We start from the raw sequence: 26,052 nt of genomic DNA on the forward strand, positions 1-26,052 counted from the left end.
TCCGTGGCAGAATTCAGCAGAATGGGAAAATGCAGCTTACTGGTGGAGTAGCTTCAACCCCGTTATTTTTAGCTGTGCTGAGCAAAGCGAAGAGGGCGATAGTTGAAACAAGCATTTCACATTTCACCCTTTGAAATCACAGATGAAATTCAAATACTGCGAAAATCTCTTCCCTCCCCACCCCCCCCCCCGTTTAGTATCCCTGGAGACACAAATTCACCTCCGTGCTGTAACTGAGATAACAGCTATAGCTTCCCCAAATTACAAAATTCTGAATTGTACAGAAGGTTGGCAAAAACCGAGCAAAAATAATCCATCTGAAGCACAAAGCGCATTGCTCTGACATGAGTGACCCAAACCAAAGGGAACTCCAGTTCACTACCAAAGGCTTTTCCCAGAAGACCCTTTAGCTAAACCACACGATGTTTATGTAGAAGAATAATTATAATTATGATAAAAAAATGAAAGCCCTTTCCTTTCAGATGCGTGTTCTGCTGGTTGCTCTACAAGGGAAATGGGGTCCAACAAGCGCCGGCATTCTGGGCTTTAAAACTTGGCTTTTATCAGCGAATACAAAATATGGGAATCGCCTTCTTTGTTCTCATTGAGCAACAGCTCTCCTCTATTTCAATCAAAAATTCATAAAGCTTTACGAAAGTAACCACATGCACTCTCCAAAGTTTTTCAGGGCCATAAGACTATAAATTGGACTTAAGCCACACGAGGTTCTCATCGTTGGATTCCCCCCGCTGCACCCAGGGAAAGCCCTCACGACGGTGTTTTCTGAACAGCTTCCACAGACGCAGCACAAACTCAGAATTTGTCACACTTTTCCCCCTTTTCTTCCACGACAAAAACGAAGGATGCTTTTCTATTTTCGCCTTGCGAGTTTTTCTCGGGCTTTGCAGATTTCTTTTTTTTTTTTTTTTTTGCAGCATCAGAGTAGAACTCGCTATATTTGAAATGAAAGCTGGTGTTATTACAGCACGTTTTAACTGCTGTGGAAGTTCATTCCCCAGCTGCTAGAAAGGCCCCGGCTCCTGCACAGCAGAATCTCACCTTCCGATTGAAGAGATTTATAGCGTCTGATAAGCCAAAGCATTAAACGTGCGTCTCGGTGTGTAACTCCGGCTCCTTAAAGCATTCTAAGATTAAGCCATTTCGTACTTAAGATGGTTAAATTAAATAAATGGATCCATTTTCCCCTTCCAGTTTTCCTAAATACTTTTCTGACCAACAGGTTTTTGAGTACCACGATGGTCATGCTTCTGGTGGTGGCTGGGGGAGCAAGAAAAGGAAAAGAAACAGGGGAAACAACAAAAAAAAAAGAAAATCTATAAACTTCAGCCCATGTAAGACCCACTTCGACCATACTTTCTCTCTCATTTCCTGAGTATAGTGCCTACAAACTCTTGCAGAACGTTCCCTATAACGCATTAGCAGGTAACTAGTAAAATAAATTAAAAAGATATACATAAAGGAAGCATAATTTTTGGTCCATGCTTCTACTACACCAGCTCCTTTGCCTCAGTCTCAGCTGCAATCTGAAAATCACAGAAAAATAACTCTTTTTCCCAGATTTTTTTTTTTTTTTAATTCTAGCAAACAATTTGCAGCCATCATATGAATTCTTACAGAAGATACTTAGAATTAGGTAGATGTTAGCTAATACACACAGTTTTACATGGAAACAGAGGTACAAAAAGCCAAAAAGTTTCAGGTATACTAGATTCTCTTAAGGAAAAACACATTTTTTTAAAGTTTTTAGGCCTAGAAAACGTGCTAGTGGAGCTGTCTTTCAGAGGCCTTGGCTGGCTGGTTGATGAGTAACAAAACACTCTGGCGTAAAATTACTTGGTCACAGAATCACAGACTGGCAGGGGTTGGAAGGGACCTCTGGAGATCATCTAGTCCAACCCCCTGCCAGAGCAGGGTCACCCAGAGCAGGTGGCACAGGAACGTGTCCAGGCGGGTTTGGAATGTCTCCAGAGATGGAGACTCCACCACCTCCCTGGGCAGATGGGTAGATATCGCTAGAAGACGGGTAGACGTGGTGCTGAGGGACATGTTTAGTGGTAACTTGGCAGTGTTGGGTTAACGGTTGATCTCTTGATTGGTTGACTTGATGATGGTCTCTTACAACCAAAACGATTCCATGATTCTATGATCTTGCTGTCATTCCCGTCGTACTTAGCACTTAGTGTGGCCCCACCTTGAATACTGTGTGCAGTTCTGGGTCCCACCATTTAAGAAGGTACTCAAGTACTCAAATGCATCCAGACAAGGACAACAAAGCTGGTGGAGGGGCTGGAAGGAATGTCTTGTGAGGAGCAGCTGAGGACTCTGGGCTTGCCTAGTTGGGAGAAGAGGAGGCTGAGGGGCAACCTCATTGCTCTCTACGGCTTCCTGAAGAGGACAAGTGGAGAGGGAGATGCAGAGCTCTTCTCCCCGGGATCCAGTGATAGGACACATGGGAGTGGCCCAAAGCTGCACCAGGGGAAGGTTCAGAGTGAACGCTGGGAAGCATTTCTTTACCGAGAGGGTGGTCAAACGCTGGAACAGGCTTCCTAGAGAGGTGGTGGACGTCACTGGCAGTGTTTAAGAGCCATTAGGACAATGCCCTTAACAACATGCTTTAACTTTTGGTCAGCCCTGAGGCAGTCGGGCAGCTGGACTAGGTGACCCTTGCAGGTCCCTTCCAACTGGAATTCTATTCTATTCTAAGACACAACTCACATCTTGTGACGCAGTATCCAAAAGGAATAAATAAGTCACTAAAACCTCATATGACACCACAAATCTCTGCTTACACACTAATAAAAATAATAGCGTTCAGCAATATGGAGAATCTTAATCGTGCTCCATGAGAACATGAGTTAAATACCAGAACTAAACTCAAGCAGCGCTTCCATTAAGAAATGAGCCAAAACTACTTTATTGGCTTGATGAATGTACTACAAGTTAGAAGTAATTCATTATCATGGAATTGAATTAACACTGTTCTCAGCTATTCAGCGCAAGTTCTTGCAAATGTCAAAATTTCTCTGTTCCTTCGGGTTGTATTTGAACTGAAGGGAAGGAGGAGCTGGAGACATGTGAAATTTCTGACAGGCTGTTGATTTCCCGTATGGATGAAGCATGTTTGAAAACTCAAAACTTGACTGATCTGCCGAAGCACATTCTCTGACAGACAATATACAAATCAACGCATCGCATATTAAGAGTTTTTGTGGCGTGTAAGAGTTTTTGTTTGTGTGGGAGGTTGGGCGGGGGGGGGGGATTGCTTTATTTTCTGTCATGGAAAATGAACAGCCTTACCTTAAGGTTTTTATAAACTGTCATCTTTAATCAGACACACACAGCGAGACTGTCAGTTCTCATAAAGCATCGGGGAGGGGCGGGGGGGAAAAAGCACAAAAAGCGAAGGTGTTCCCCATCCCTCTCCCGTGCCTGTGCCCCGTTTCTGCGATGGCCTCGCTCAGAACCAAACCTTCCCTTAGCAGTGTCACAACAACAAGCTTTTCTGAAACGTGTCTCTCTAATTTGGCGCCGCAGACTTTACGAGAGCTTGTCAAAGAGAAAGAGAGTTAGGATTCGCCCGCAAGAAACATTCATTCCCGCTGTTGACAGATATAAAGTATTAAATGTCAACAGCGAGGGACGCGTCAGCTAAATGTCTTCTAAACACTCATTAAATTGGGGGGGGGGGGCGGGCGGGCAGAAAAAAAATTCAGTAGGTGGGTGTCAAATCGCTCCCTTAAGATTTCGATTCAGGTCAATTGAAGTAAACAGCAAGTATATGAAAAGTCGCATCGAGCATCTGTCACGCTCAAGGATGAGTATTAACGATTCCAAAATAAGGATGGGAATACGAATCATGGCGGTGATTCCCGGCACCGCAAGGAGAAGCGGGAGTCGAGATCCCCCGGACTTGAGCCCGTTTTCGCGGCCGCAGCGGAGAGGCACCGTCTCCCGGCCTCCCCAGCTCCCGCTCTGAAGGGACGCCACCGCCTACCTTGCGAAAGCACGATTTACATTAACTAAGCGCTATTTTCTCCCTCTCTCTGAAGATAAGGGATATGTCCGAATGTAAGACTTGAAAAACAGAATTCAGGAAATCCGGATGGTTATATTTCTAAGGGAATCGCTGACTTTGAAAGTTTGCAAATAATGTTTTCCTGTGAACCTAACAGCATCTCAGACTTTTTTTTCTTTTACTTAAACTCTTATCCTCTGAATATTATTCAACCTGTAATACAAACTTTAAGCAGTCAATATTCTAAGTTCCCTCCCCCAACCTGAGTCAGCTTTATCAGTTTCTCCAAAACCAAGTATTTCAGGTTCGATTGCAAAAAGCTCTCATCATTTAGCACTATCTGTGCCTTAAGATTATTTGTCATTTTCCAGCTACTTTAATAATAATATATACCACTTAGACTGATAAAATACCACATATTTTTCTTAACATACTTGGTATCACTTAATATAGTCTAAACATACTAAGTGTAACTAACAAACGAATCTCATTTTCACATTCCTTTTGCTTCCCAAACAACACACTCCCCCGTATTATCCCAAGTTAATTTTATAGGACACAACTACAAGATATTACAGCGTATTTTAAAACCAAATTAGTTGTTTATTATACCAGCTGTACAAATAGATTAAAAGGGATTATCAGCGAGGTACAGACGGGTTCTTAGCTATACACAGAGTTTTGTATCGGTTACGGTTGTGCAGTTGTGGGCGCTGCTCAGCCGCAGCGGCCGGTGATGCTCGCAAAGACCAAAGGGGCCAACCGTGCCATCCCCTCCCCACATTTTAAAGAGAAACAGAGGATTTAAATTCTACATACAGTACCTTTTATCTTGACAGATCCCGAATTAAACAGAAGCCTGACACGATTGTTCCCAAAGCCTGGAAAGCTAAAGCATCCCCACTACTACCTGCCTGGGCGCAGACATTCTGCGCCTTGTGCACCTCCCTCCCGAGGACCAGCGGGGGCTGAAATTTGACCTTCAGCGGTTCAGAGCTGATTGCCAGCGGTTGGCGAGGAACACGCTGATATCAACAGGCAGCAAAAGTAAATTGCTCTCCTCCTTGATTATTCCCTAAGGCATTTATTTTATTTATTAAAAGGGCAATCACACTTTTATTAGCATTAACATAACGGGAAGAAACAGGAGATTCCAAAAATGCTATCAAGTAAAGAGCTACTGCTTTAAATGATGGAGACCAGTATAAGTTAACATAACCACTGAATTATTAAATTAAAATGTCAAATTATTACCTGCTCTTTACCCCCCAACTCCGACCAATCCGAAATACCAAGAACCAGAAAACTTTGCAGTTCCTTGGACCGCGCAGAGACCGGGGCGTTACGCTTTAGTTTTCGCATCTCAAACCACATCAGCAGAGTCAATGGGTCATTCTGCCTTTCCTTCTTCCTTCTATTATTTTTTTTTGTTTGGGGTGGGGGGGGGTGGGGGTGGTACTCTAATAAATCAACACTTTGTTTTTCGCTTTCTTATTCTCCAGACTTTGGGATCAAAGGCAGTGATTAGAGCACCGCCGACGGGCGCAGTTCCCCGGGACAGACTCTGCCCAGCCGGCAGAGGGGCAATGGGCGCCAAGTCGATTCAGCCTCTCTGGTCCACTTCTTCCCAAGGACACAGCCTGGCTTAGAGGCGACTGTTCCTTCCGAATCAATGAACACTTTGCTTTCTCTTCCATCCCCCAACCTTTTTAATTGCTGCTTGATCTTAACGAAGTGTGGCTGATATTAATAAATGGATACCCTCGCGGTCATAATACCCGATATCCAAACAACGCTCAACCGAGTTAGCATCAGCGATGCCTTCACGATTCCAAACGCCATCGGTCCCTCCTGTCCCTCCCCCTTAAGCCTCAAGACTGCAGACATCTGTTCTTCGATTGTCTGGTAATAAACATACTCTATAAAGCATATGTAAAATGATTATTACCCTGAAGAGCCAAGTGCCTTTCAAATGCCAGCTGAAACAAATAAACAACAACAACAACAACAAAAAATCCCCGTGAAACAAATGTTACAACAGACATCACTCAGGCTGTTCAATATTCCACAACGTAAAGGCTTCGGTATCAGTCCCGCACGTTTTCCTTCCTCTGACGGGAGATGTTAGTCCGCAGGCCAGCAACACCAGAGCTTTCAGGATCCGAGCAGAGGCGGGTTAGCAGCGAAGGATGAAGAAAGCAACCGGACTCTTTTTGGTAACTTTTATACTTTGACACCTCCCGCAATATGTAATTAAGGAAAATCAGATGTGTATTCCTCTTCAATTTGTAAGTGCAATTAGTTTTTGTACGTAGTTAGCAAAATCTATTCCCAGGAATCATCTCCGCTAGAATACCCACTTGTCTTCCAAAAAAAATTCACTATTCGTTTATTACGTGTGCGGTGGTGTCATTAAGCCCTGGTAATTAATCTGGGGCTTGGTGAGTCTCAATTGTCCTAGTGGAAATCAGGGACCCACATCCCACACGGCGCAACATCTCGCTTCCCAACTCTGGCGCATTGCTCTAAATGGATTCGAGGGCAGGAAAACTTTGAAAACCATTCGTATGTGTTTGCCCTTTCACCCTCCACGGTTTTAAGCTAAGAGTTTCTCTAAACAAACCTTCGTTACTGGAGATACGGGGGTTAATTTACAGCTCCCTGAAAGCTTGCTGACTCTGTGCTCTTCAAAGGATCTCAGTCTCAATTTGTAAATTAAGAGAGACCAACAAAAAATGGCTATTACAACCAGTAAACTTAACGCTGTGATTGTGCAACTCTGATGTGACAGACAGTGACACTTTTCACATCAAAGTAACACAAAAGAGAGCAATTCAGATTGATGAATATGAATGCTGTGGTTACGACTCCCCACCCAACGTTATTGTGCTGAATTATGTTGAATTATTATGAATATTATCAATTATTATTGTGTTAAACATGGTAAAGCCATCACTTAATGCGACGTTCAGGCTGTAAATCACCACACCACTGCCTGGTTTCTCAATCATGCAGTTAGCTTAATACTGTCAGAGGCACTCAGCTTCCTAATAAAATCAGCTGGCCCATACGGTGCTAAAACCACTCCGTCAACGTATGTATGTGAACTTGATAAAAAGAAGAAAAAAACCAAACCCTTCTAAATAAAATATTGATCATTTTGAATTCAAACCAGCCTGTACAAATGACATCGATGAAAGACGATTGAGGCAGGTCATAAAGAACCTCAACAACAAATAGAAAATAAAGCAAGTGAAAACTTCACACCTCTGCAGCAATTACATCTTCAAGAGATTGACACTTAATACAATAACGTCTGGAAAAGGGTGACAAAGATCTATCCAACAAGGAATGCACACATAAGACGATATGCTAGAAATTATTGCAAATGTCAATATTTTAGCAAATCCGCCACATTCAGCATTTTACAGCCACAGGCAGCATCATAGAGGCAATTTTAACAGAAGTCAATGGGTAAAGCCAGTTTGTTGGTAGGACAGGTCATTGCTACCGACTCCCATCGGGAACAGAATTCCCTGTAGGGAATTACTGTCAGCAAAAGAAATCCAGTCCTACGGTCATCCTAGATACGCTGCACCCCACACATCACAGAATCATAGAATTGCCTCGCTTGGAAGGGACCTTTAAGATCACCGAGTCCAACCATCAACCTAACTCTGACAAAAGCCACCTCTAAACCATGTCCCTCAGCACCACGTCTACCCATCTTCTAAATACCTCCAGGGATGGGGACTCAACCACTTCCCTGGGCAGCCTGTTCCAATGCTTGATAACCCTTTTGGTGAAGAACTTTTTCCTAATATCCAATCAATCTTTTTGGCAGAGTTACGTTGATGGTTTGACTAGGTGATCTGAAAGGTTCCTTCCAGCCTAGGCAGCTCTGTGATTCTAAACCTCCCCCGGCACAACTTGAGGCCGTTTCCTCTTGTCCTATCGCCTGTTCCTTGGGAGAAGAGACCGATCCCCATCTCCCTACCCCGTCCTTTCAGGGAGTTGTAGAGAGCGAGAAGGTCTCCCCTCAGCCTCCTCTTCTCCAGGCTGAACACCCCCATCTCCCTCAGCTGCTCCTCACAAGACTTGTGCTCCAAAACACGCATCATGTGCATGCCAAAGTTGAGGATCATGAGCTATGCCTAAGATAGCAACGACACACACATTTACTCTGTTGATCATGAAAGAAAGTAAAAGCACATTAAAAAAAAAAAAGTTTCTACAGTCTTCACCTACACCCAAACTCACCCCGTCCTGCAGTGAGGAAAGGGCAAGCTGGGTCACGGAGTATTTCCTTTCTCTTCACGCAGTGATTGATGAACTACTCGATGCGAGGAAGTTAAGATGTTGCAGATGGTTGGCACGAAAAAATATATTGTACGCAGATACCTTAATCTTGATGGCAATTATTTTTTATGTAGCAAATTATTTCTCCCGCCTGTCTTGCAAGCTGGTAATGAAAGTGAAGTGTTTGTGAGAAGTGCTATTTAAAGCAGAGCACTCGTGTTTGACTCGGATGGCAAAAAAATAAAGGGGGGAAAATTAAGCAGGAAGGCGAATAGAAAGAAAGAAGTATTTTCACCAGTTTCTAAATCAACGTGAAGTACCTCATCAATACAAATAAGAGCATCACCACCCCCCGCGTGCTTGAAAGAAACCTGTAAATTCATTAAAGATGAACACTGAAGTCCATGTCATAGTGGTCGTATCTTGAACAGCACATCGCATCTTAACCAGCGTCCATCTTTTCTTATAACGAAATGGCTGAAAACTATAAATTATCCCCTAGCAAATTCATTTTTAGCACATTTATTCCATTTTAAAATAGAGAGAGAGGCTGCAACAAAATACGCTTATGAAATCGTACATTTCATTATGCGCATCTAGCAATAAACAAAGAGTGTACAATGTCCACAACCCTTTTTTCAAGGACAGATCTGAAAAACCATAACAAATTTTAATGTCCTCACAAGCTGTTCTCAAGACTATTCCAATAACTACTGCCATGACATCAGAAATTTACATTTGGAGGAATTTACACACTTTCCCTCTGCATTTTTAAGTCCTGAGAGGTCACAAATGACCACGGTTCTCAGTTACCAAGACAGCAGTCGGAATATCCTTCATCTGGGGATCAGATTCCAATTACTTTTTATTACTATTTTATTATTGCTTGGTTTTAGTGCTGGAGAAACATGGCCTGTTGCCTAAGTGACCCATCGTGAGTAATACAAGCAGAGGGCAAGGAGGGAAATGCTCTGTAAAGGTGCTAGCGCTGAATAGGGCATGTCTGACGCTAGAGGAAAACCCTGCAAGGAAAAAGCAGAGGTGGAAGATTGACATGAACCGAGAAAAACATCGTACTATTTAATTCCGGCAAAACTAAGAAGATGAACTGTTAGACTGCGACGTAAAAAAGAGCAAAATTAAAGTATCAGAGGTGAGTGACTTGGTGAGAAGAGGCTTATTAGAGACTTATTCTGTTTTAAAGTTCCAGCGGTCCTTGATGAGCTGTGAAGATTTTAGTAATTGGCACGGCACTTTAGATCAGGCATTTAATTACCAGTCCATGGACCACACTTGTTTTATCAAAGAATGAACTTACCTTGCAGTTCATAAGGTATCCTTCTGACTTCTTAATAAGCATAACGGCCAGTCAGCAATAAACAATTTGCGATAGTCGGCAACTAAACTTTCCCCAACTTGGGTCAATGATAAATTACAGCGTTTAACACAAAGGGGTGACCCAGGCAAACAATCCCACTCGGTGTGAGAGTTAATTATGAAAAAGATTAAAAAAGCATCGACAACAAGCTCAACTAGTGATGACTTTTTAACATGCGTGCACATCAACAACTTCACCAGCAAGGCCGTTGCTGCGGCATGTTCTCTCAGAAGCGGCAATGTGCCGGTAAAGTAGGTTAATTCTGCTTGTTCTAATTATTTGCACCTGTAGAAATACGTAGAAAAGCCTTACTTACCTGAGGAGGGGGTGAAAGATGATGGTAATGTTTCTGGCTCCTGGTTTGCAGACAAACTTGGATCCGCCACCTTCAATTAAGTTATCATCCGGTCCTCCTGGAAAATAACATGAAACAAGTTGTCTAACAGATCTGAACATCCCTCGAATTTTAGATAGTACATGATAATTAAGCATTTAGGTCTGTCTAACTGCTCCGTTCCTTGTGAAAGATCAGTAATTAACGTAAAGATACACTCTTCCTATCCTGTTTCTGCTCAGAAAACGTACTCCCAAAGCAACAGGAACAATACAGACTGTATTTATACATCACTTTAGGCTGCTCTTTCCACAGCTAGCGACAGGATTGCAAAAAGACCGATACGTGCAGGTCTTGGCACAGGACCCAGTTTCAGCTGCGGAAGAGTTTCCCAGCCACACGGGATGAATATCCCAGTTGGGCTGAAGTCCAGTGTACTGGACCGGAGGTGCTAACACCATACCCATCACCCAGACCAGAGATGACAGACACCATTAAGAGACTTGAGCCTCACAGGTCTTCAAAGTTCTTCACTGTTCGTCACCCCACAGACAAATGGGGACCTCCAGCCTGAAGCTTGAGTGACTGTAGCAGCTTTCGGAACAGCCCCAAACCAAACACACAGCTCTCAATTTGCACATGCACACACTTAAATTATCCTTTCTCAAAAGCACAAGGGCCTTCACCTTGTGTAAAAAGCACCCAAGGTCTTGGCCCCGTGGATGAGATGCATTTTGAAGCACATCGTGCTTGGAAAAGGTTTCAAGAGCAGCACTTCACTGGGTTTCGCTGCTTCCATATCACTGTATGGAAGAATCCTGCAGCTCTGACGGATGATGCCACCATTCAATCCCTTGGAAGGCAGCTTGGCTTTGATTGCCAGTGACGTGACATTTTAACTTATTTATTACATCTAACGCTACGGGGTCTCTCAGGACTCCATGTCCTACACAGAATCTTGTAATTTCCCAGCAGAAGTCTCTGTTGCCCGAGTTCCAGTTGCATACAAAGAGGCTCTCGGCTATGTGAAAAATGAACTTGTTGAGTTTGGCACGCTCCTTGGTAGCACAACACAAGCCCAGAGAGCATTATTGATAGACCCCAGGCCCAGACTGAAGGTCTCTGAGTGGCATGAAAACACCCACCTACGTGTCATTACATCTGAGCCAAAGATACTTCCATAGGCAGCTCCTAACACCAAAAGATTTTAAATTAGGACACTGAGAGAGGAAAAAAGGGGGGAGGGCGAACCTCAGTTTCCTAAAACCTTTGCATTTCCTGACAGCAAAGTCCATCTTTCAGAAGAAAACATTTTTAGGAGAACAAGCCAGACGCCCCACACGTAAGCAAATGAAAGCATCAGAAAAAAAATATCACATCCTGAAGCGAGCAGCAATTCAGCACATCATCCCCTTTGGTCATGCTCCCTCGTCACAAAGCACAGACCATCATCTTTGTTGGTATTATTTGACAAGTAACCCTACCAAGTGTGTTTTGGGGCTAAGAACCTCAAATTCCACAAATATGGACTTGGGCGAAGTCTTTATATCCCAAATGTTATCAAGTCCTTCTCATTTCGCATGTGAACTCTCCTTAATGATTGAATAATAATAAATACAGAGCCTAATCACATTATTATGATAGCTTTATAGGCAGGAAAATGACAAAGTACTTGAAATCAAAACACCACCAGCAGATTATCATTGAATTTTTTGACCCTGACTTCTGCCTGCCTCGGAATGAGAAGAAGAATGTCGCCAAATTAGAAAGCATAAGAGGAGGAACACGACCAATGAGTAAGTGACTTTGTTGTTCTTTTCAAAGTGAAGTTTATCTTCTTTAGCCCATTACCTGCAACCAATCCACAAAAATAAGCTCTTTGATGATGGATTTAACTGACCCTCCTGTTGGCAACCTCAAACTAACGTGCAAGGACCAAGGAGGTCACTGATGCCAGGTCTTCCATACCCTGAACGGTCTCTCCAGGCCAAGAGTGTTTTGTACAAGAATTCACGGCACTGGTGTAGATTCCCTATTAAAAGGGACAATATTAAATTCCCTGTGGAGTGGGAAATCCATGTAAGCTGTGCATATCTGTAGTCGCAGTACTTCCACAAGCCAACTCAGCTCCCCAGATGCACCGTTAGGACATGGAGCTTCTTGATAAATCCTGCGCTAACGTAAGGACTCACAAAGCACAAAGAAGCGGTTGAGAATAGAATTTATAAAACTTTACCGACTGTGATTAGAAAGCAGTAGCTGTTAAAAGAAAAAAAAAGTTCAGGAACTTCATTCTGCATTTTACAAAGTTAACTTGCACAATGTGACAGTTTAATCGTAGAAGAAAAAAAAAAAAAAGCGGCGCAACTTCTAGGAAAAGAAAATTATTCATTTCCCCTGTTAATGTCAGACCCTGCAATTTCCAGGGGGGTCTGTGTCTCAACTGACTTATTGAAGAATTCATCCAAGCGTGAACTACTGAGGCATGAACTAGGAAATACAGGCTCAAATTAAGAAAGGGGTGTGATTCTTGTTACACCAAGTCACCCTGCACTAATCAATATTATTGACTGGGGTGAACTCCATAGCAAGGAATAAAGCAATCTGTCTTATCTGCTTGGCCACATTATGCGAGATTTGAGGAGAACAGAACACCGGCACCGAGAGAAAAATATGCTTTTACATCTTCTCCGCTCTTAGCTTTCAATTAATAATCATGAATGCTCTGCATGTAGGTGTAAGCTACGAGGAAAAGTAATTTTGTTTGTATTCAAATATTTTTACCTTGAAAAATAGACTCAGATATAAGTCTTATTCCTGGCGATGCCCTGTACATACCAACAACAGCTCAGCTCTGCACCAGCCCTTGCGAATCCCAGCCGCCTGCACCGCACCTTCGCCCCTCGCGCATCCCCAGCGCCCCCGAGCCAAGCTGTCACAGCCCGACACCAGCACAGCTGCGTTCACGCACGGCCACGGCACACACAAGCAAATGCTGCCACTTACCACAGTTTACAACACAGTAGTTTTGGCGAAAAGCCCAAACTGGAGCAAGTGAGAGCTCGTGTTACCTTTGCCTGGATATTCAAGTGCAAATCTCTCGTGGGGACTCTCCCTGGCTACATCGAGGTCTGAACTGTGCATTTACACCGACCAGCCTACACCACAACTCCCCTGCAGATGTGCCCGGTGCTGGAGAGCCAACGGGCATCTCCATACAAATACGCCATGAATATCCCTTCATCCCCGTTGATTCCTACCAAGAGCATCGCTTGAGGTTGTTCAGCCTGGAGAAGAGAAGGCTGCGGGGAGACCTTCCAGCCCCTTCCAGTCCCTAAAGGGGCTCCAGGAAAGCTGGGGAGGGACTCTGGAGCAGGGAGGGGAGCCATGGGACGAGGGGGAAGGGTTTTACACTGAAAGAGGGGAGATTTAGATTAGATATTAGGAAGAAATCCTTTGCTGTGAGGGTGGTGAGCCCCTGGCCCAGGTTGCCCAGAGAAGCTGTGGCTGCCCCACCCCTGGAGGGGTTCAAGGCCAGGTTGGACGGGGCTTGGAGCAACCTGGGCTGGTGGGAGGTGTCCCTGCCCAGGGCAGGGGGTGGCACTGGGTGGCCTTTAAGGTCCCTTCTACCTCTAACCACTCTGTGATTCTGTGATTTCTTGCAGGGAGGTTAATAATCGTTCATCCAAAGAAACCAATACCAGGCAGCTCTGCAGGAAACAGGTAGGAGATGAAGGAGGAGTGGAAAAAGTGTCCATTGTTTTTCTTTTTGTTGTTTTTTTTTTTTTCCTCCTTATCAAGATGATTAGCAGAGAGGCATTTCACGTAGTCTCTCAAACAAGAGCTCAGCATGCGAATACTGTACTGCCGAGCTGTCCCGAACGCATGCCACATACACATGAGCAGATTCCAAGAGAAGAAATCCATCCTCCTTATCGGGGATTATGCCTCATTCCCAGAGAGCACTGAAGATTTTCAGCTGTAAGTGCTCAACTTTATTGCCCTGAGAGCTCCCTACAAGCACCGACCACGGGACTAACCATCCCTGCTCACTGAAGCACAACCGCACGACGTACAGCACTCCAATAACCATCTGGACGGAGCATACATCACCGCTTCAGCAATGCCATACTTCGGAAATCTTTCGTTCGGGTGGCACGGTTTGGGTTTTTTGTTGATTTTTTTTTTTTTTTTTTACTGTAAGGTAAGAAACTATAATAGCCACAAGGAAAATACCTCAAACTTTCAGAGCTGTGAGAAAGTCCTATTCTTGTCCTTCTTGAGAGCACCAGCTTGCTGATTTAATCTGTCTAGTAATAAATTATGAGGGGGGGGGGGGGGGAAAGAAGAAAAAGAAAAACTTTGAGGTGAAGTGAAATTTGTCATACAGTTAATGATATCCTCACGCTGTGCTAGCAATGAAGTGTGCCCACCTGAACACCGCTGCGAGTGGGAGTCAGAGACGGGTCCATTAGTAACGCAGATGAATGTTTCTGAAATGGAGCCTAAAATGTCATGCTTCAATATGAAAAAGCATTAGATTACTGAGAAAGCCAGAATTTCTGCACGCATTTAAAGTCTGAACAAACATTAAGAGTGCCTCAAGTTTTCCATTCCACCTAGTATTTTAAAAATTTAAATATTTGCCATGGATATTTTGCAGCCCAGAAGGCCAGTCACATCCTGGGCTGCATCAAAAGAGCCGTGGCCAGCAGATCCAGAGAGGGGGTTCTCCCCCTCTACTCTGCTCTCGTGAGACCCCACCTGCAGTACTGTGTCCAGCTCTGGAACCCTCAGCACAAGAAGGACATGGACCTGTTGGAGCGGGGCCAGAGGAGGCCACGAAGATGATCCAAGGGCTGGAGCACCTCTCCTATGAAGACAGGCTGAGAGAGTTGGGGGTGTTCAGCCTGGAGAAGAGAAGGCTCCGGGGAGACCTTAGAGTGGCCTTCCAGTACCTGAAGGGGGCCTACAGGAAAGCTGGGGAGGGGCTGTTTGCAAGGGCATGTAGCGATAGGACGAGGGGCAATGGCTTTAAACTAGAGCAGGGCAGGGTTAGATCAGACATTAGGAAGAAGTTCTTTCCAATGAGGGTGGTGAGACACTGGCCCAGGTTGCCCAGAGAGGTGGGGGAGGCCCCATCCCTGGAGACATTCAAGGCCAGGCTGGATGAGGCTCTGAGCAACCTGATCTAGTTGAAGATGTCCCTGCTCACTGCAGGGGTTTGGACTAGATGGCCTTTAGAGGTCCCTTCCAACCCAACACGTTCTATGATTCTATAAGCCCAGGTTTACTGCTGAAGTCCTGTTATTTACATACAGAGCAGGTCTCAAAGATAATGGCAAGATTTCTTCTTCCAGAAGGGATCTCCCCAGAAAAATGGGAGTTTCTTCTGCCACGAAGCAACCCAAGTTCGAAGCTGCTCACCACAATTTGAGGCATACCTGGACTTTGCTAATTTACTCTGTATGGAACACATATACTGAACACATGAGAGAAATGTGAAGGATTAGGATTCTTCAGAAAGCATCTCAGGGTGCTTTGAGAATGGATTAAACAGCTCCTCGGTATTCCTATACCTGTTTTGTGTACTGAAATAGTACTGAAGGCAAACCTTAAGTTAGATACACGCCATCACCAGGGAAGGTCATGGAGCAGATCATCTTGAGTGCCATTACAAGTCATATAATGGACAACCAGGGGATCAGGCCTAGTCAGCATGGGTTTATGAAAGGCAGGTCCTGCCTGACGAACCTGATCTCCTTCTATGACAAGATGACCTGATTATTGGATAAGGGAAAGGCTGTGGACATTGTCTACCTAGACTCTCGAAACACATTTGACACTGTCCCCCATAGAATTCTCATGGAAAAACTGTCTGCTCAAGGCCTGGATGAGCAAACGATCTGCTGGATCAAGCACTGGCTGGATGGGCGGTCCCAAAGAGTGGTGGTCAATGGAGTTAAATCCAGCTGGCGGCCGGTCACAAGTGGTGTCCCTCAGGGCTCAGTGTTGGGACCATTTCTCTTAACATCTTTATTGATGACCTTGATAAGGACATAGAGTGTATCATCAGCAAGTTTGCAGATGACACTAAAGTAAGCGGGAGTGTTGATCTGCATGAGGATAGGGAGGCTCTACAGAGAGACTTGGATAGATTGGACCGAGGGGCCAACGCTAATGGAATGTGCTTCAACAAGGCCAAGTGCCGGGTCCTGCACTTGGGCCACAACAACCCCATGCGTCGCTACAGGCTTGGGGCAGTGTGGCTGGAGAGCTGCCTGGCAGAAAAGGACCTGGGGGTTCTAATTGACAAGGGGCTGAACACGAGCCAGCAGTGTGCCCAGGTGGCCAAGAGGGCCAATGGCATCCTGGCTTGTATTAGAAATAGTGTGACCAGAAGAAGGAGGGAGGTGACTGTCCCCCTGTACTCAGCACTGGTGAGGCCACACCTTGAGTATTGTGTCCAGTTCTGGGCACCTCAACACGAGAGAGATGTCGAGGTGCTGGAGCGAGTGCAGAGGGGGGCAACGAAGCTGGTGAAGGGCCTGGAGAATAAATCTTATGAGGAGCGATTGAAGGAGCTGGGACTGCTTAGTTTGAGGAAGAGGAGGCTGAGGGGAGACCTCATCACTCTCTACAACTACTTGGAAGGACACTGTAGAGAGGTTGGTGCTGGTCTCTTCTCACAGGTAATTAGTGATAGAACAAGAGGGAATGGGTTCAAGCTGCAGCAGGGGAGGTTTAGGCTGGACATTAGGGAAAAATTCTTCACAGAGAGAGTGGTCAGACACTGGAATAGGCTGCCCAGGGAGGTGGTGGAGTCACCATCCCTGGATGTGTTTAAGACTCGTTTAGATGTGGTGTTGGGGGATATGGTGTAGGGGAGAGCTCTGTAGAGTGGGGTTGATGGTTGGACTCGATGATCCCAAGGGTCTTTTCCAACCTGAATGATTCTATGATTCTATCACACAAATCAGGGCTCCTCACTGAAAGACAAAACCCTGGAACACACTGCAAGGAGTCTCCTGATCCATAATTTTTACATTAACATAATGCTGGTTACCTGCTGTCACCAAGGACTGCCACGGGTAGAGAAAATGCTTGCTTCTATTTTGTAAAATAAGATCACACTGAGACATATCCTTTAATTTCCTCATTTATCAAGATAACTTCTCTACCACTAAATTTAAAACCAAAACAAAAACCAAAAACCAAAACAAAAACCAAAAACCAAAACAAACAAACTACCAAACAAATCCACAAAAATACAGAGATAATATCAGTGTTTATATTTCCTTTCCCTAGATTATTGTGGTTTTGTTGGAGTTTCAGTGTGTTTTTTTTTTCTAATTAAAACAATTTTCTCTATAAATGTCCAAGATTTATATGAAATTTATACGAAGGACATGGAGACGTCAGAAAGGAGGCAGCTCAGCATCTTTTAAGAGGCTCCTTGCACCTTTTAAAATCACAGTAAATAAAAAAAATAAAAATTACTTCATAACAACAATGAAAGGAAAGCGCTCTCTGTCTCTAAGAAGAGTACTTTCAAATGGTGAGATTTCTTACCCTGTCAGAGCACCATAACACATCAGCCAATTGTTTCGCAGCTGTATTTGTCTTAATGCATTTCATCCTCAACCCAGCTACGCTTTAAATCCTATCAGACACAGAAAATTTTCAGACACAAAGATATCTGGCTAATAAGTAAAGCCCTTTCCAAAACATCCAAGAAATATTAATTTAGTCTCAATGGAAATGGCAAGAACCCGAAAACCTTGAGGACTGTCGGCAAACCCTCTGTTTGCTCTCTTCCCCTCCCATCCCCTGTCTTAGCACAGGAAAACGTCACTAATTTCTCCACAACTGCAAACTTTTCAGCCAAACAGGCATGTACTGAGCAATTAATTCTTCGGCACCTCTCCGTGATCAAAGCACCTTTCCTAGCCAGCCACTTCACATTAATCTATGCAACCATAAAAAGAAGAAAGAAATGGGATTTGAAGCCACAACAATCAAGCAACCAACACAGCTTGCAAATCAGTGCCAGCCCCTCCACTCTGAGCACCAGAGCAAACCTACAGGAGAAAAGGAACCAGTTCAGATCACAGAATCATAGACTGTGTTGGGTTGGAAGGGACCCTTAAAGGCCATCTAGTCCAGGGGCATCTAGAGCAGGGACATCTTCAACTAGATCAGGTTGCTCAGAGCCTCATCCGGCCTGGCCTTGAATGTCTCCAGGGACGGGGCCTCCCCCACCTCTCTGGGCAACCTGGGCCAGTGTCTCAGCACCTTCAGTGTAAAGAACTTCTTCCTAATGTCCAATCTAACCCTGCCCTGCTCTAGTTTAAAGCCATTGCCCCTCGTCCTATCGCTACATGCCCTTGCAAACAGCCCCTCCCCAGCTTTCCTGTAGGCCCCCTTCAGGTACTGGAAGGCCGCTCTAAGGTCTCCCCGGAGCCTTCTCTTCTCCAGGCTGAACACCCCCAACTCTCTCAGCCTGTCTTCACAGCACAGGGGCTCCAGCCCTCGGATAATCTTCATGGCCCTCCACCGGCCCCGCTCCAACAGGTCCATGTCCTTCTTGTGCTGAGGGTTCCAGAGCTGGACACAGGACTCCAGGTGTTACTCCTTCTCAAAAGTTGTTGATTATGGGGAGATCAACACCACAGCTATTACCTGTCCACCATCCTCAACGTATGGAAATACAAATTTTCATTTAGAACGAAAGGGAAGAAAGGAACCGCTGCCCAAAGAGAGCAAAGTGGGCTATTAGAAAAGAAACTCAATAGAAAAGAGCAATTCATCTGTGGTATAACGGAACAGTAACTCTGGGGGTTTATAGAGGAAATCTCCTGCCTTTTCATATTTCTGTACTTTAGGACTCTATTGTCTTACAATGGCACCCACTTAAACAAAGTCGCACACAACGCAAGCATCACAACTGTTTTTACTACACTGATTCACAGCAGTGACTCAACGTATTGGTGTGCGCATTTAAGTTCTTTTTATAAGGAAAGAGACATAATTGTTCTTCTCAAAAATTCTTCTGCACGTCTGGAATCGTCAAACTTAACTGCATTCAGGCCATTTTTCGAACTGCTCTGAGATACCTGCTTTAGTAGAGCCCACGCGGTGTGGTGCATACTTGAACCAAGGGCTCAGCAACCCGCTCTCCTGGCACTTGCTCTCCTACACCATCAGCCTCAGCAAGGAAGGGAAGGGGAAGGATGCGGTCCACTCTCCAGACTGGTCTCTGCTGGGGAACAAAGCAGACAGGGAATCCAGCATCCTGCACCTAAAATTAGCTTTTGTGAGCTTGACGTCAGACAGGCAGCCCTACAAGCAGTGTGACAGAACCTAGGTAGGTCTTCCCTGAAGCTGAGTAGGTTTATCCAAGTGAACAAATACAACAAAAGCCCCAGAAGGGTCCAGACCCATTCTCCAACCAGCCTGTGTTTGAAGGCCAGCTCCACAGAAAATAATCATCAGACTTCCAAATCCATCGACCTTTCCTCTTGAAAAAACACCGTCTTTGAAGACTTATGCTTTTGTTAAGAATACTGTTTGGCAGACAGCCTCAAAACACTGCACTTTCCCACTGGTGTAGGTCAACTCTGGGTTGATAACTGCCCATTTCTGAGCCATGTTCTCTTCTTTTCTTGCTGGTCCCCTACAGACCACGCACGGGAGCTGTTATGGGTCTGCAAATGCAACTGGAACTGAAACTCAACACTCCAAGTAATACGGTAAAGCAAAGGTTATTTATAAGTGACTGATACAAAAATTCTTCTAGAAAGCCTTTGTAACACCAACCACTTTAGGACTCCACGGACTAAACAAGAGACACTTCATTTTCTAGTGGCATCTAGTGGACTATTTTAGGCAGACTATTCTGTCTACTCCTACATAGCAAGGATGTTCCCTCTGTCCTCTTCACCCATAAACTGCAGTAGAACCATAAAATCATCTAGGTTGAAGTGACCTTTAAGATCATCGAGTCCAATCATCAACCTAACTCTGACAAAAACCACCACTAAACCGTGTCCCTCAGCACCATGTCTGCCTGTCGCTTAAATACCTCCAGGGATGGCGACTCCACCACTGCCCTGGGCAGCCTGTTCCAATGTTTGACAACCCCTTCCATGAAGAAATTTTTCCTAATATCCATCCTAAACCTCCCCTGGTGCAACTTGAGGCCGTTTCCTCTTGTCCTATCGCCTGTTCCCTCGGAGAAGGGCCCGATCCCCGTCTCCCTACCCCCTCCTTTCAGGCAGTTGCAGAGAGCGAGAAGGTCTCCCCTCAGCCTCCTTCTCTCCAGGCTGAACACCCCCAGCTCCCTCAGCCGCTGCTCACCAGACTTGTGCTCCAGACCCCTCACCAGCTCCGTTGTCCTTCTCCGGACATGCTCCAGCCCCTCAATGTCTTTCTTGTAGTGAGGGGCCCAAAACTGGACACAGCACTTGAGATGGGGCCTCACCAGTGCCCATTACAGGGGGGTGATCACTGTCCTGGTCCTGCTAGGGACTAGGGAGCCTGTAGAGCGAGCACCACACGGCTCCTGTCTCTGGCAGTGACCTACCTGCCTGCTGCCACAGCACATGGGGCTCCCGTTCCCTGTCTCGCAACAGGAAGGAGGGAGGTGAGATGCACCAGCCAAATAAACCTACATCCACGCATTATCAAGACAGACAAGAATAAGCTCCAGCCAATACTTGATTACTTCCTTGCTTGAGGGCAGAAGCAATTTAGGAAAGGTTTCTGACTGAGGAAAGATTGCATTTCTTGTTTGCTTCTCTTAATCACACGCTCTTTCTTTTAATCACGGCAACCGTGAATTTATAGACCAGACCATCAGGAGTAAGGGACTGATGTTTAAAAAAAAACACACAGGCACCCTGCCTTGTACCCAAATCAACAGAGATCAGAAAGACGATGACACTGGCATTACAAGAGACCCCAAATCAATGGGAATTAGGTGGCTAACTGCTTGTAAAATACCGGCTGTCAGTGCTTGGGGCGAGGGCTCTGCAGTGGGAGGAAGGGAGCTCTGAGATGATTAACTGTCTCCAAGGGCAGCTGATTGTTCCCAGCTTCCAGTCTGTCCATCACTTGTCACCGGCACCGACCTCTGCACAGGAGCTACCAACCCTGCTGTAGCCAGGTACACCCTAAATCCACACGGATTATATCCTTTGATCTGGTCCGTTAGTTTGTAAATACTCCTCTTCTTTGACAGAGAGGTGGGATGGGAATTAAGACAAAAAAGGGAAGGAAAAAAAAAAACACACAAGGAAGCTGACCTTTAAGGTTATAAAGTTATAAAAGCTATAAAGTACCTCACAATTCATTTCTGTAATAGTTCCTTAAGTGAAAAAAAAGTCACAGCAATTCTTCCAGAAGCAGCGTTTGGGGTGATGCTCCCTGACACACGCGCAGAGCAGCTTCCCAACCTAAAAAACTTCACTGGAAAAACACCAGTGTGTAGAAATTCAGGAAGGGCGCCTCGCTGGTTCTGTTTGCCTCACGGAGCAACGGGGCTGCTGTGCTGGGGAACCTGTACGGAGTCCAGAGCTTCCAAAAGATGCACCAGCCCTTGTTTGGTTTGGGGTTGGGACCATGTCAGTCACCACAAGGATCTAAAAACCCCAGCTGAAGTCAAGTCTGATGGCTGGACCATGGCAATTCCCTTTTAGGTATAAAACTGGGGAAGAAGGGAAGAGGCTGTAGCTTGGGTTCAAATTTCTTGAGCCCACGCTCGGCTTCAAAGCGCGCTGAAGGAAAAATGATTTCCCAAAGCAGGAGAGGCAATACTGCCACAAATTGCCTCTCTGCTCAAAGGGAGCACAAGCAGCACGGTGACAGCAGCGCGGCATTTTGTTCTGTACAGGCACAGAGTTCCCAGCCGTCAGAACACACAGCGCTATCAAAAATCTTAAAACAAAAAAAAATTAAAAAATAATCAATGCAGAAACCAAGAGACAGCCGCTGCAGATCATGCAACCCAGACTTCATAGAAAAGTTCTGACTAGTGCAGATCTGGGTTCAAGTCATGGGTCTCATACGGCCCCTGTGACACCGATCAGGTCTCTGTGTTTCAGTTTCCCGACAGGGGAATTGAAATAGCGACTCCAACCTTCCCCCTGTAACGCTATTTTGAGAAATGCTGTAGACAAAAAGGAACAAAGGTTTTATTCACTCTTAAATTCATGCTTAGACTTCAGCTTTCCATTTCACACGGAATATGTCTCCGAACCGACGGCACCACCTATTCCAACTGCTGCCTGAAATTTCTGCCTGAAACAGCTTCTCCTGCTTGTTTTTGACCAACCACCATTCCTCTCCGTTTACCACCTCGCAGGACTTCAGAACGAGAAGCTGATTTGGATGCAGCCACATAGCTGGGGCGCAGACATATTGTTCTGCTGATGTTCCCATGCCCAATCCTTGTACGCTCTCCTCTACTCTCTTGTCTGAGATCCAACACCATATGCATTTAAATCAGTTGCTCTTTAATGTTTCAAAACCTGATTTATTAGTTGCTCACACTCCATCTGCCTTGAAAAACTGCAGCGTGCCTTCACTTTCACAAGGCTGTACAAAAGGTTGAGGTTCAATTTGACTCTACTTTATCATTTGATCAGTGTGTCAGCCGCATATGTGAAGTCCCCTTTCAGCTACAGAATTTGTTTAAAATGCATACTTTTCTTTTTCTTTTTTGTTTTCCAGGCCACGCGACTCAGCGGCAGGCACTTTGATTAATGCATTTGTCAGCTCGCATATTTACTATTTTGTTGGTTTCTCTAGAAATCCTGTGTACAGATGTAAGCTCTCCCAAAGCATGGCTGCAGCATAAATCCTTATCCGAAGCCAGAAAACATGCTCCCGCTAATGAACTGTGATTACTTACACACCGCGCTCGCTTTTCAACTCTTTTCTTCTCCAAGCTTTCTTTCTTTATCTTATCTCCTGTAATGGCAAATGGCTCCTACCTGAATCTTTTGTATTCCTGACATGTTTTCTATTCACTTTTAATGTCAGAAAAAAAAAAAAAACAAACCAGTGAGCAAACAGAGAAAGCAAGTGAAATAAGACAAAGATATTTCTTGACATACAGTCATTTACCGGTTTATATTCTTATAAACTGTTTAACTCTAAAACTTCCCGCATTTCATCTTCCTTTTTAATACTTAAAAGCTCATGGCCATTTTCGACAAAGAGATCGGTAGTTACAGCAGGATACATCTGGCGAGCTCGTGGCATGACGCTGGACGTGGCCACTCGCCCGCTTCTGCCGCGGGGCAGATTTGCCACAGCCCCTCTTATGGGCCTGATATGAGAAATAACGAAATAAAGAGCGTAAAACGTTGCACGGTCTTCTAGAAGAAGTGCACATCTATTGAAATTATTTTTTAACATGAGCACACGGGAAGGAAACGGAGGATTTAGAAACTGTACACAGCTGGGCCTACAGTAACCATCAGGCTGTCCAAGAAAGCCGTCATAGACTTGTTTTCCACGTATTAATGAACGCATCAGTTCTAATGAAGATAAATTTGCCAATCTTTTGACAAGTCTTGAAAACGTTACAAAGCTGGCACGTCAAACAAGGCAAAATAAATCCTACTTGGTTATTCAACACTGTGATGCCTCTCTAAATTCATAACAACAAAAGAATGTCCTCACTCCTCGTCTGGACATACACTGGTGTGAATTAATTCATTTTCCAGCAATATGCAGAATGATCCCTACTAATAACACGGGCTTTCCCCCAGGGAACCGAAATGGATTGTCCATGCCAGTGCACAAAACGCACAAACCAGCTCCCTGCGCCAGCAGAAATTATCAGATTGCTCAGAGTACGACCTGTCAGGCAGCGTTTTTCAACCTGTTCATCCATAATCTCTTTTAGATGGGTTTCCCCACCTCCTTTATCCTCCTCGCTTTGTTTCGCCTGAAATTCAATCAAAGATGAATTAGACTTTAGAAAACAACCAACACGGTGGCTATTTAAGTCGGACGGGAAATTCTAGACCCCGGCGTTAATTTTGCTACAGCTTCTACTTCTCGCGTTTTAATGCAAAACTGCTTCTCCCCAGAGACCGTCCCCGATATTGGCACGAAATCACATGGGGCTGTAACACAACTCACGCGCCAATAAAAAGGAGGGTAACTCAACCCTCAGCAGACATTAGCAGTTGCAGGAAAACGGCCAGAACTTTAATCACAATTCTTTCAAATGCAGCCAGGGATTTGGAAATGCTGTTGTTCCAGGATATGACCCTAATACAGTGCTTAATCAAAGCCCTTGCCGGCACAAGAATAACCTGACAACTTCAATAAAACACCATTTCATAGGAGCCAGTGCGTCAGAATCACGCTGTGTCTCATACAACTCTAGAAAGAAGAATGACCAGTCCTTCCTATATATGTTTCTGTACGTTTCTATAGACAGGAAACTTAAGATTTCTCTAACTAATGACCAAGAACTCCTATGAGCTCTGTTTTAGTGACATTTCTTAAGGGACTTCTTTAAATTCCTTTTTTCACTTGGTGCTACTGCTTTGCAGGTATCAAGAATAAGCAAAGCTCAAAAAGCACACGCTGAAAAAAACTGTTCGAGTACTAACAATTTTCTTATTTTAAATTTTACTGAAAAGCATTCAACAGTCACAGGCCAAAGCAGCCAAGATTTGAATGTTTCAGCTTCATCAGAAAAAATACTTAATTTGTGGCTCCCGCTGATCCCGTAGGCTCCAGCAACAGCAGCTCTCCAGTTTGGCAGAGCCTTACCTACATCTTCACAGAATCACAGAACCTTCATGGTTGGAAAGGACCTTTGAGATCATCGAGTCCAACCAAACAACCTACAATCTCTGCCACTAGAGCATGCCCTGAAGTGCCACATCTAGACGTTTCTTCAACACCTTGAGGGATGGTGACTCTGCCACCTGCCTGGGCAGGCTGTTCCAGTGCCTGACCACTCTGTCAGTAAAGTAATTCTTCCTAATATCTAATCTAAACCTCCCCTGCCGCAGCTTCAGCCCATTTCCTCTGGTCCTGTCATTATTCACCTGGGAGAAGAGGCCAACCCCCACCTCTCTCCAGCCTCCTTTCAGGGAGTTGTAGAGGGCAATGAGGTCTCCCCTCAGCCTCCTCTTCTCCAAGCTAAACATGCCCAGCTCCCTCAGCCTCTCCTCATGTGCCCTGGTCTCCAGAGCCCTCACCAGCCTGGTAGCTCTCCTCTGGACACGCTCCAGCACCTCAATGTCCCTCCTGTACAGAGGGGCCCAGAACTGAACACAGCACTCGAGGTGAGGCCTCACCAGTGCCCAGTACAGAGGCACCATCACTTCCCTACTCCTGCTGGCCACGCTATTCCTGATACAAGCCAGAATGCTGTTGGCCTTCTTGGCCACCTGGGCACACTGCTGGCTCACGTCAAGCTGGCCGTCCACCAGCATCCCCAGGTCCGTTTCTGCCAGGCAGCTTTCCAGCCACTCTGCCCCAAGCCTGTAGCGTTGCTTGGGGTTGTTGTGGCCGAAATGCAGGACCCGGCACTTGGCCTTATCAAACCTTGTACAGTTGGCCTTGGCCCATCGATCCAGCCTGTCCAGGTCCCTCTGTAGGGCCTTCCTACCCTCAAGCAGATCAACACTCCCACCTAGTTTGGTGTCATCTGCAACCTTACTGAGGGTGCACTCAATCCCCTCATCCAGATCACTGATAGAGTATCTTGGGATATTTTCCATTCTAATTTCCACAATTAAAAGAAATACGTGCTCTTTTGATCAGCCACAAGACGCAGAAGTGCAGGCGCTAATGCAGAGCAACCAGGAACTGCAAACCTGGCAGCAAGTGTGTACTTTAAAAGGCGGCAGAGGAACAGGCACAAACCAAAGTCATTCCTGTGCCTCGGAGTACGTTCCCTAAGTGTGGAAGCTTCCTCTTGCAGCACCAGCGAGAAGCCTGGACAATGGTGTCTCCAAGCTGTGTTGTACC

At 45.2% G+C, this 26,052-nt stretch overlaps 1 protein-coding gene across 2 annotated transcripts in view; it reads right to left on the reverse strand.

Annotated features, from left to right (window-relative positions):
- EXOC4 (exocyst complex component 4) overlaps positions 1-26,052 on the reverse strand; it is a 431,048-nt gene that overhangs the window by 215,397 nt on the left and 189,599 nt on the right. The window contains exons 10-11 of one of the 2 annotated variants that reach the window (XM_074573188.1): positions 10,030-10,126; positions 8,851-9,357 (exon numbers count right to left, since the gene is read on the reverse strand). In XM_074573188.1, the coding sequence (XP_074429289.1) occupies positions 9,345-9,357; positions 10,030-10,126 (110 nt within the window). In that variant the 3' untranslated portion in view covers positions 8,851-9,344. Of the gene's footprint in view, positions 1-8,850; positions 9,358-10,029; positions 10,127-26,052 lie in introns of those variants that run through there. The other variant, XM_074573187.1, reaches the window with a different exon arrangement.

This window comes from Larus michahellis, chromosome 1 (genome assembly GCF_964199755.1).
Source record: "Larus michahellis chromosome 1, bLarMic1.1, whole genome shotgun sequence".
In the NCBI taxonomy this organism is placed as follows: Eukaryota; Metazoa; Chordata; class Aves; order Charadriiformes; family Laridae; genus Larus; species Larus michahellis.